The sequence below is a fragment of the Hippichthys cyanospilos genome, chromosome 17, assembly GCF_059441005.1.
Source record: "Hippichthys cyanospilos isolate Australia breed blue-spotted pipefish chromosome 17, RoL_Hcya_1.0, whole genome shotgun sequence".
NCBI lineage: Eukaryota > Metazoa > Chordata > Actinopteri > Syngnathiformes > Syngnathidae > Hippichthys > Hippichthys cyanospilos.
The window spans coordinates 15,046,787-15,056,795 of record NC_142385.1 but is presented as its reverse complement, the minus strand read 5'-3'; the positions used below and the strand labels follow the sequence as shown (position 1 = coordinate 15,056,795).

The 10,009-nt window shown below is 47.6% G+C and overlaps 1 protein-coding gene across 2 annotated transcripts; it reads right to left on the bottom strand.

Annotated features, from left to right (window-relative positions):
• Nucleotides 1-398: 398 nt before the first annotated feature.
• Nucleotides 399-7,321, bottom strand: LOC148409915 (ATP-dependent RNA helicase DHX8). 2 transcript variants are annotated; one of them, XM_088439750.1, is made up of 22 exons: nt 7,104-7,321; nt 6,848-6,933; nt 6,694-6,766; nt 6,432-6,517; nt 5,929-6,359; nt 5,620-5,764; nt 5,325-5,531; nt 5,082-5,169; nt 4,911-5,008; nt 4,691-4,838; nt 4,040-4,221; nt 3,777-3,971; nt 3,524-3,709; nt 3,062-3,272; nt 2,805-2,986; nt 2,259-2,399; nt 2,027-2,182; nt 1,815-1,952; nt 1,612-1,740; nt 1,266-1,462; nt 1,010-1,189; nt 399-925 (listed from the first exon to the last, which is right to left on the bottom strand). In XM_088439750.1, the coding sequence occupies exons 1-22, from the start codon at nt 7,210-7,212 to the stop codon at nt 706-708; spliced, it is 3,588 nt and encodes a 1,195-aa protein (XP_088295876.1). In that variant the 5' UTR covers nt 7,213-7,321; the 3' UTR covers nt 399-705. The 2 variants fall into 2 exon arrangements, with proteins under 2 accessions (XP_088295876.1, XP_088295875.1); XM_088439749.1 differs by having other exon boundaries at nt 5,929-6,517.
• Nucleotides 7,322-10,009: the final 2,688 nt, after the last annotated feature.

The window sequence follows — 10,009 nt, the reverse complement described above, 5'->3', positions numbered from 1 at the left end:
TGCTCGTTTGTTGACACGGAAATGACTCTTCTTCTACGCTCGGTTAAAATCAATCTGTTGACAGTTGCGTCGTCCTCTTTCGATCAGATGTGAAACACTTACAAAAATAACATAGACGTTCAGTGTAAACTTTTTTTTTTTTATAGTAATTTCAAATTATATTCATACTTAACATGAAATTAATTACAATCACAAAACTATCCCATGTATTTTACGAGAGAAGTGTTGTTTTCTACATATTTTTAAAGAGCTTACGTTCCCTGTTAGTTGCCCGTTTGACGGTTTGTATTTAAATATTTGTTTGCATCATTACAATTTCATTTTTTACACTGAGCTTAAGAATGACAGCTTTTTATCAGTATAAATTAAATACCACTGTGTCAAAAAACAAAACAAACTTTTGCACTAATTTTGTTTTTAATAAAAACATTTTAACATATTGATGAACAAGGCCTGTATAACAAATTTATATTTACAGTAGAGGGGAAAAAAAACAATTGGACTGTTTTAATGTGTGTGTGTGTGTGTGTGTTTTTTTTTTTTAAACAACTGACCAATTAAATAAATATGCATTTCCCAGAAACAAATACTCGACTTCTTGTAACACGCACATCACAGAACTGTCAAAAAACAATAAAAGTAAAATTTAATGTAATGTGTCTTTTTACAAGCGAGAATAAAAAGCCAGCACAGTGACAACAGTCATCAGCGTCGCCTGAAGGCTCTGGAGATCCTCCAGGCATTGGGTTCCTCGTAGCGGTTGTAGAGAGGCTCCAGGCGCTGCTGCTTCTTCTGCTTGCTGAGGCGGGTGGGGTCGGACACCTTGAAGAAAGCGGGCGCGAACTCCACCAGCCAGCGCGGGTCAATGGTGGTCACCTCGCGCATGTACTCCTTGGTGGTCAGCACCAGCTCGTGGTAGACAACCCTGAAGATGATAGGAAATGTGTCACCTACACCATGAGAAAGAACTGTTGTACTGGATGACTTTTTCTTTCTACTCCTCGCTCACCATTCTGGTTGGCGGTTGAACAAAGCGCTGGATGGGTGGATGTAGACCACCTGCTGGTCTATGAGGGTCCTGTAGCCCTCCTGCGGGTCCTTCTTGGCGGCGTTGCGGAAGAAACCGCTGCAGATGGCCTTCTGGACCCGCACGGTGGCTTTACCGCAAGACACCACGTCCAACTTGTGTCTGAGACGCAGCATGTTAAAGAAGTTAGCAGATGTTGACCTTATTTGATGAACTAGAGATGAGTTAAGGATATTACCGGTCCATGATCCCCAACATCTGCTTGCGGATATCCTGCGCTCTCCTGAGCGAGCGAGCTTGGATGAAATTCTCATAGCACCAAGGGTTGGAGAATTTGTTGTTCTTCCACGAGTTGTAGACGGCCAGCAGGGTGAGATGGTCGCCCTCGGGCTGATGGAACTTGGCCTTCTTCTGGTCCGCCAGGGCCTGCTTGTCCTATGTAACCCCGGAGAAACCATCACTAGGATCTTTAATATGTGTCATTCACCGCCAGCTCAGCTACAACTGATTTTTGACGTATATAGCCGTCAATGGTATTGAATGAGTTGAAGAAAGTGGCTGTCGAAGATTAGTTGGTGGTTTACCTTGGGCCTGTAGAAGACGTTCTGCACGGACAACATGGACACGATGGTGAGCATCTCCTCGCTGCATCCCAGATGCACGGACATGATCAGCATCTTGCACAGCATGGGCTCCAGAGGGAATTCCGCCATCTGAACGGGAACGCCGCACGCGTCAGGAATCCGAGAAAATCCGACGGAAGGACGCGGCCGGCGGCTTTCCTCACCCTTCTACCGAGTCTGGTGAGCAGACCCTCGTCATCCAGCGCCCCCAAAGTGTAGAGTTGCTCCATAGCCGTGATCAGCGTCTCCATGGGTGGGGCGTCCATAAAGTCGAAGGAGAGCAGGTCGTTGATGCCCATGGCCTGGAGGAGGAGGCGCAAACATTTTCAACACGTGTTTCATTTGAATGTGATGTCAGAGCAGGGTGGGCGCGTACCTTCAGGGAGAGCACGGTGCTGGCCAAGTTGGTCCTTTGGATCTCGGGCACGTTGGTGGTCAACATCTCGTCCCTGTAGGCTCGCTCAGTGTACAGGCGGTAACACTTGCCGGGACCAGTCCTGCCGGCGCGGCCTGCCCTCTGCTTGGCTTGGGCCTGGGGGAGTTCCAGCACGTTTTCGCGACGAGCTCGAATAACAGGAAGTGGCGCGGCGGCGGCGGCGGGAAGCTACCTGCGAGATGGGCGTGACCACCAGCTGGTCGATACCAGTCTTGGAGTTGTAGACTTTCTGCTTGACAAAGCCGGGGTCCACCACGTAATAGATGCCGTCGATGGTCAGAGACGTCTCGGCGATGTTGGTCGCTATGACGACCTGACGGCAACCAACAAAGTTTGAGGGATTGTTTTCTTGCATGAATCGGGGTTGGGTAAAGATGAAAAAGAATATCCGACCGGTATTTGTCATTCATCAAAACAGAAAGAGAATGTGCATGGCGGCCAGCGATTATTATTTATTAATCAGTTTAGCCTGGCGGCCCATCAGAGTAATATTATGTTACTCATGTTGTATGACATAAAGGGTTGTAGTACGTAGGCCAAAAAAAGGTTTACAACCATTTTTGTATAGCAACGGTTCTCAAATTAGGGTGTGAACAAAACTGGAGGTACGTGACGGCATTTCAAAAGTTAAGTGAGATTTTAACAGGGTCTCTGCTGGTGGCAGCAAATCTAAATGAATGCTAAATTACTGGATGTGGAAGTGGATTCCTGAACGTACTTTTCTGCTGCCTGGCGGCGCCGGGTCGAAGATCCTGGTCTGCATCTCGCTGGGCAGCGCGGAATAAACGGGCAGAATGATGAGTTCCGGAACGTCGGGGCCGAGTGACTTCATGCGCTCGTAGAGGATCTCGCAGGCCGTGTCGATCTCTTCCTGCCCGGTCAGGAAGACCAGGATGTCGCCTGCGGGAGGATGACGGCGTCACCATGCGATCTTTGCGATTTTTGGACGGCGGACCGAGAGGGAGCGTTACGTGCCGGGCGGTTCGGTCAGGTGGATCTGCATGACGGTGATGAGGCTGGCGTCCAGGTAGTCGGTCTCAGGCTCTTTGGTGTAGAGCACCTCCACCGGGTACGTCCTGCCGGGGATGGTGAAGATGGGCGCCTCGTAGAAGTATTGCGAGAACTTGACGGCGTCCAGCGTGGCTGATGTCACGATCAGCTTCATGTCTGTGCGCTTCTGCACCGTCTGGCAACCCAAAGCAGAATAATAATAATGAGGAGTTGCTGAATAAAATGTATTTGGAGATCGTACTGGAATTTGAGCTCTAAAAGTGACTTTAAGGACACTAATAAACGTGTAATTCACATACAATGTTGTGTTTTAGTCAACTAAACGGTGGTCAGTGCTGCGATCGCTAACCGGTTAGCATAGGCAAATTGTTGGTGTCTAAAAATTGATGTGCGGAAGATAAGAAAGCAGGAGGTTTCCAGACGAACCTTCTTGAGCAGACCGAAGAGGACGTCGGTGTGGATGGTCCTCTCGTGAGCCTCGTCCAGCATGATGATGGCGTACTGACCCAGCTCCGAGTCGATCAGGCACTCCCTGAGCAGCATCCCGTCCGTCATGTACTTGATGACCGTCTCGGGACTGGTGCAGTCCTCGAAGCGGATGGTGTAGCCCACCTGCCCGGAGACGCGTCAGAATAAGAGATCGGAAGGGCGAGGGCGAGGGCGGGTCGGGGCGGCGTACCTCCTGTCCCAGACAGCAGCCGTACTCCTCGGAGACCCTCTTGGCCACGGACATGGCGGCCACGCGGCGAGGTTGCGTGCATCCGATCTTGCCCCGCGTGGTGTAGCCCGCCTCGGCCAGGTACTGCGTGATCTGCGTGGTCTTCCCCGAGCCGGTCTCGCCGATCACGATCAGGATCTGGTTGTCGTGGACGGCCTGCGAGACGGGAGGAAGCGTGAGCCGGGCCGCCCGAGGATTGGACGGCGGCCACTTTTGGGAGCGACCTGGATGAGCTGCTCCTTCAGCTTGTAGATGGGCAAACTCTCCCTCTGCTCCAAGATGGACAGCTGAGTCTTTTTGCCGTACGAGGCCTTGTTGCCGCCAAAGGCGTGCTTCTTCCATTCGGGGATGTCGTTGGGCATCATGCCGATGCCGCGCATGTTGGCCGCGATCTGCCTCCCGTCCGCTACGGCGCAATATGCCAAAAAATAAGGGGACACTTACAAACGGGGAATTTCATTGCAATAAAAGAGCTGCCACTATCAAATATTTTTAGAATCAATTATTCCATCAATCAATCAAATAATCAAATCTAGTGTTTAGAAAGAAAAATCCAGTTGATGTACCGATCATCATTGATGTTTTTTTAGGAAAGTTTAGTGATTAAAAATACAAAAAAATCGACTAGGGTTAATAAAATATAAATAAAATGAAAACATGGGAACGAACTCTTTACTGGCAACCCACTTAAAAAGATGGTCCAAACAGCTGCTTTGTCGTCTATATTCATCAATGGCAGTGAAGAAATATTAGGATGTACTAATCTCAATGTGCAGAACGCCGCCTGAGGCTAAGCGCGTTCGGGAAAGCTCAGCCGACATCAGCATATTTCCACCTCTCATCGATTATACATGCGCCCGGGCAGCGCCGCTTACCGTCGGGCAGCGGGTCCACCCAGTGTTTGTTGAGCCCCATGGGGATGGAGTCCATCTCGGCCTCGCGCGCCGCCTGCTTCAGCTCCCGCCGTTCTTTGGCCAGGGCGCTCTGCATCATGGCCGCTTGCGACAGCGAGCCGTCGGGATTCTGCGCAAACGCGGGGCGCGGTCACGTCGGCGGCCCCCATTTCGAAAACGCCGGCGCGGGACAACGCGGAACCTTGACGATCTTGACGGGGCTCATATCCATGCTCTGTTTAGTGTGTCCTCGCAGGAAGGGCGGCTCCTCCTCCACCAGCTCGATTTCCAGGTCTTCGTCTGGGGAAGCGCCGTAAAAGACGGCGTCGAGTCTCGGAATGATCCGCCGCGGGCGGACGACGCTCGTTATTACCTTCCTCGTCGTCGACTTTGGGGAGGATGCCCGTCTCGTCGTCGAAATCCGGGAATTCTTCCTTGGATAAAACGTTGGCGGCAATCATCTGGGGGAATCATAAAACCTTATTAGAGATAATATCAGGGACAGCAATAAAAACTATAGATATAGACCAGTGGTGTCCAAACTACAGCCCAGGGGCCATTGGCGGCCCACTGTCCACATTTTTGGGGCCCGTGGCGTAGTTTCCGTTCAACCAACCTGCTTGATCTCCCATTTTTCCGGGTCGGATATCTTGGTGAGCCGCTTCCTCTCCAGCGTGTCGTCCTGCTCCAGTTCGCGGGCGGGGCCCAGGTTGAGAGTGCTGGGCCCGTCGGGGTTCCTCATGTTCACCTCCTCGCCGCCGTCGGGGCCCACGTTCCTCCTCCTGTTGGGGTTCAGGTCCTCGCCCGTCTCCTGATCCACATCCTGGAAAGACGCACGGCAGGACGGTGAGGAAAAGAAAAAGAAGAAGCTACTTGCAGGATGACGTCGCCATGACACGCCCGTGGCTCACTTTCATGCTCAGGCTGGTCTTGGAGCCCGTGAAAGACAGAACTTTGATCTTGACCCGTTGCCCTTTGCTGACCACGTCGGCCACGTTGGCCACTCGGCCTTCTCGCCGCAGCTCGGAAATGTGCACCAAACCTTCCCATCGTTTCCTGAAGGCGGGGAGCGACGGAAATTTCATTAGTGGTAGAAATGTACTCAAGCGGTCTATTAGCTTGAGTTAGCATCATCACGCGGATACTAGATTTATTAATTTATTTTATTCCGGTCAGATTTGAGCCACCGGATTTTTAGGGGAATACTAAACATAGCTGACCTGAGGCCCTCCAGCTGGACAAAGCATCCAAACTGCATGATGCTGGTGACTTTTCCGTTGTAGATATCTCCCACAGAGGGCTCCTCGGGGGGCGGGCGGTCCACGTGTTTGTCCTTCCAGTCTCGCTCTTGGTCTCTGCGGGGACTCGGCGAGCGATCGCTCCATCGGGAAGATCGCTCGCGCCGCCTGGATCGCTCGCGTTCTCTGTGGCGATCGCGCTCTCTGGAGCGAGATCTGGACCTGGAGCGCCTCCTGCGCTCCCGGTCCCGATGTCTGTGTCGGTCCCGGCTTCTGCTCCGACTGCGGCGTCTGCTCTTCTCGGCGCGGCTGCGGTCGCTTTTGGAATCGCTGCCGCTCGCGCTGGGCACGAACATCTCCAGCTCCTTCATGGCGTCGGCGGCGACCTTCACGTCCTCTTCGTCCAGGAGTTTCTGTGGAAGACGCAAATATTTGGTGTTCTGAATTGTCACGTGATTAGTGGGTGAGTGTTGCCAAGTTCGTACCGGCGGTGCTTCATTTGGTCTGCAAAGCGCCGGGAACAGCTCCTTCAGCCTGTCCTTCTCCGATTTCGGCTTTTGAGCTTCAGAGGCTGTAATGACAACATTAGACATTACATTAGCTTGAAAATAAGTCTGTTATGGATGGTTGCTGCCATTAAGTGACACAATTTTCCAGGAGACAAGCGAAAAAAAAACGGATTATTTAAATTAGGTCCATTCAAAGTATGCAAAGTACATTCAAGCTGGTAAATAAGTGACAATTTACCTTTACTTAAGGACGACTTGGACGGGGGTCTCATCGTCTGAATGAGCCTGAGCAAATTGCCAATGAGGGAGTCCTGTCATGTAAACATCAACAGATAAACACCAACCTTATAATCAACAAACGGAATCGTCAAATTTGATGAATCAAACCGTACTGTAAATTCGGCTCCATTTTCCAGCAGGAGCGCTTTAAACCCTTCAAAGGTGGGTTGTTTTTCCGCGAGGCTGATGACGAATTCAGCTAAAAAAAAACAAGCATGCAGATATATTAATCGCACACAAAAAGTCAGAATGTGAAGATTAACAAGCGACACAATAAGACAACACACGTAAACATTAGCTGGAACGACGTTAGCATTAGCAAGCTAGCTCGATTGTTTGGCTAACTTTGTTACGGCGCGGTGGTCAAACCTAAATCTTTGTCGCTGATTCCAAGATGGTTGTCGAGCTCAGTGCACACTTTGGACACCAAAGATAAAAACTCGAGCTGGGACAGCTCATCAACGTCGGCGTCAGCCATCCTCGCTCGAATCCTGTTTTCTCGCTAGCTCTCAGTATAACTTTAACAAGCCTAGCCTATTACAGCATACATGTTGTCGCGATTACTTCCGCTTCCGGTTTTTAGCGGAAATGCGTTGAAACGCCTTCAAGTGGACAAACTTTTCTTTCGGGAGTAATTTGTGAAAATATGTAAATTTGTACCACCTGACTTTGGTGTCACGTTTGATTGAAAAATGCTTTGTTTGTACACAATCTCCACAAGATGGCGCCCTCACTATTTCCAAATAAAAAGCTTCGAGTTTTTTTTTTACAAATGCAATTGTATTTTTTGCGAAACATTGAAATGAATACTTCTTTCAAACGCATGATAATCATGAGGTTCACATCGATTGGTGTTTTTTTTTTAAATCTAATTTTAAAATGACGCAATTTTCTAAAGTTGGTTTGAATATTGCGTGTATGCGGGGGCTGAGCTACATGGTGGCCAGGGTGGGCAATTACCACCACTTATTTGCATGTTACTAGTGTACTTTGTTAAAGCCTATAAAGACTTAAAGGACGTCTCTCCACTGCGGAGGAAATGAAGTGTCCAAGTCTGCTTTAGCTCCTTGACGTGATCTCACTTTGGATCTGCAGACAGTGAGAGAATGTCACAGCACCATGATGCACCGCTCTGTTCTGACACCCAGCTGCACTTCACAAATAAATGCTGCTGTGCCTGTGACGTGACAAATTGCGCATCTCCAAGGTGCTCATCCATCCTCTTTGAGTTTGTCCTGAGATTGCGCCCGGGACAGCCTCTTCTGCCAAGCGGACGGGAAACTAATACTCACATCGGTGGGATTTCATCTGGAAGCCAAGACGCATAGCGAGGAGAAAGAATTGTCAGGTTTATATGTTCAAAGCGAAGTAGGAAGCAGTACAAAACTTTGTTCTGCAAACATATTTTCCATTTTTTCTCCAATTGTTTGGCTAGACGGACTAAAAAATGGCCGGAACTGCATGAATTAAGCACGAAAAAATCAATTACTTTAGGTAATCAAGTACTTATGGAATCACATTACCTAAACACCGAAAGTAATTGATTATTTTAGGTTAATTTAGTACTTTAGTACCAAAATGTACTTGATTCTTTTAGTAATAAGGTACTTGCATACTGAAGTAATTGATTACTAAAGTAATTGATTGATTACTAATGTTGATTGATTACATCGTATGTAATTCTCGTGAAGAAATTGATTACTTAATTAAATTAGTGCAGTGGTGTCAAACATAAGGCCCGCGGGCAGGTTGTGGCCCCCAAATGGGTTTAATCTGACCCGCGAGATGATTTTGCAAAGTATTAAAAACTAGCTGAATTTTATAATAGACAAAAAACTTGAAATGTTTTATGATTGTAATGTTAATATTTTATGATTAAAAGTGATGTTGTACATATTTTGGACAGTGTTAAAAAAAGAATAATACATTTGAAGTTGTCGTTTTATATATACCATAAGTTTATCGGTCCGGCCCACTTGAGAATAAATTTCCCTCCGGAATCTTGAAGGAGATTGACACCTAAAAAAATTAAAAAAAACGTAAAAATACGTCTCTGGGCTTGGATGAGTTAATGAAGAATACAATGTGTATGATGACTTTTTGTTTGAGAACTACTTGGTTTTAAAGAGGCGAGCAACAGTCTTGGATAGGTCAGAAAAGTGGTGGACAGCGATCCTTTTGTTTGTGTGTGTTATCGCTTGAGAAGCTTCCAGCACAAAGACGTTTCATTCCTGGCAAGTCCCACATAAGCTCTTCAAACACAGGGCACCTTCCCAAATACGTCTCCCCGTACGCGCAATTTATGGTTGCACCTTCAACGCGAGACGTGCTTTATAGTCTATCTGAGAGCCTGTCAACAAGCGCACATCAATGCTGTTTTTTTTTTCCTTGTGTGAAAAGCCACAATGTTTATTTACCAAAGCGGCTCTGAAAACAATGTTGTCTTCCTGTCAATAAATTTATTTTTTTTCCTTGTGAATAATGCACACGGTGCAGCGGAACCAATTGTGTTTATGTACACAAACGGGCCATGTTTACGGGTCGCACTAAAAATCTCTGTGATTTACTCGAAGGCTGTCTGAAGGTCGTGCCGTTATTGATTTTATTGTTATTCTTCAGATGAATGAAGGGCCTTCCGGTGGGCAACAACATTCCGCAAACCTGACCTATGTGAGAAAATGTGTGAGAGCGGAAAAAAAAAGGAAAGAAATCAATCGTTTTTGTTGCTTACTTTGGAGTCTTTTAGTGGTGTGAACAAAGATTTCAGTAATGTGTGAGTTTCACTAATGTGCGTGCTAAAAAGGTCAGTATCTGTGAGAGTATTTTACTAGTTAATTTGAGCAAAAAAAATGAACAGTACAAGTACGTGTGTGAATACTAAAAAAAATGTTCAATGTGTGTGCATGCAGTTCAGTAATACGTAAGCAAAGATTCAATTGCGTGAGTTTTTCAGATTGTGTGAAAGTGCTGTTTGCACTGTAGCGTTTCAGAGGTGTGTGTGTGTGAGATTGTTACAGTTGCGTATGTGTGAGAGCGGTTGGCTGTGAGTGAGCAAAAAAATTCAGTAGTTTGTGCGTGTGCATTAAGAGTAAGTCATGTGCAAGTGTGTTTCACTCCAAAGATCCCATAGTTTGCGTGAGAGCGTTTGAGCAGTACGCGTGAGAGCAATTGAGTCAACACATTGTACTTTACTGTAGTGTAAGGCAGCGAGCGGTTCAGCTGTCTGGGCTCGTCGTCCTTGCCTGACCTGATTTGCTTGCACACGTATGTGCACC

Excerpts from the sequence above, each read along its gene's own strand:
- LOC148409915 (XM_088439749.1), bottom strand. The coding sequence starts at position 7,212 with ATGGCTGACGCCGACGTTGATGAGCTGTCCCAGCTCGAGTTTTTATCT. Across the intron at positions 3,710-3,776 it reads GCTGCTGTCTGGGACAGGAG|GTGGGCTACACCATCCGCTT; the intron begins GTACGCCGCCCC and ends GTCTCCGGGCAG. Across the intron at positions 1,463-1,611 it reads ACGTCTTCTACAGGCCCAAG|GACAAGCAGGCCCTGGCGGA; the intron begins GTAAACCACCAA and ends GGGGTTACATAG.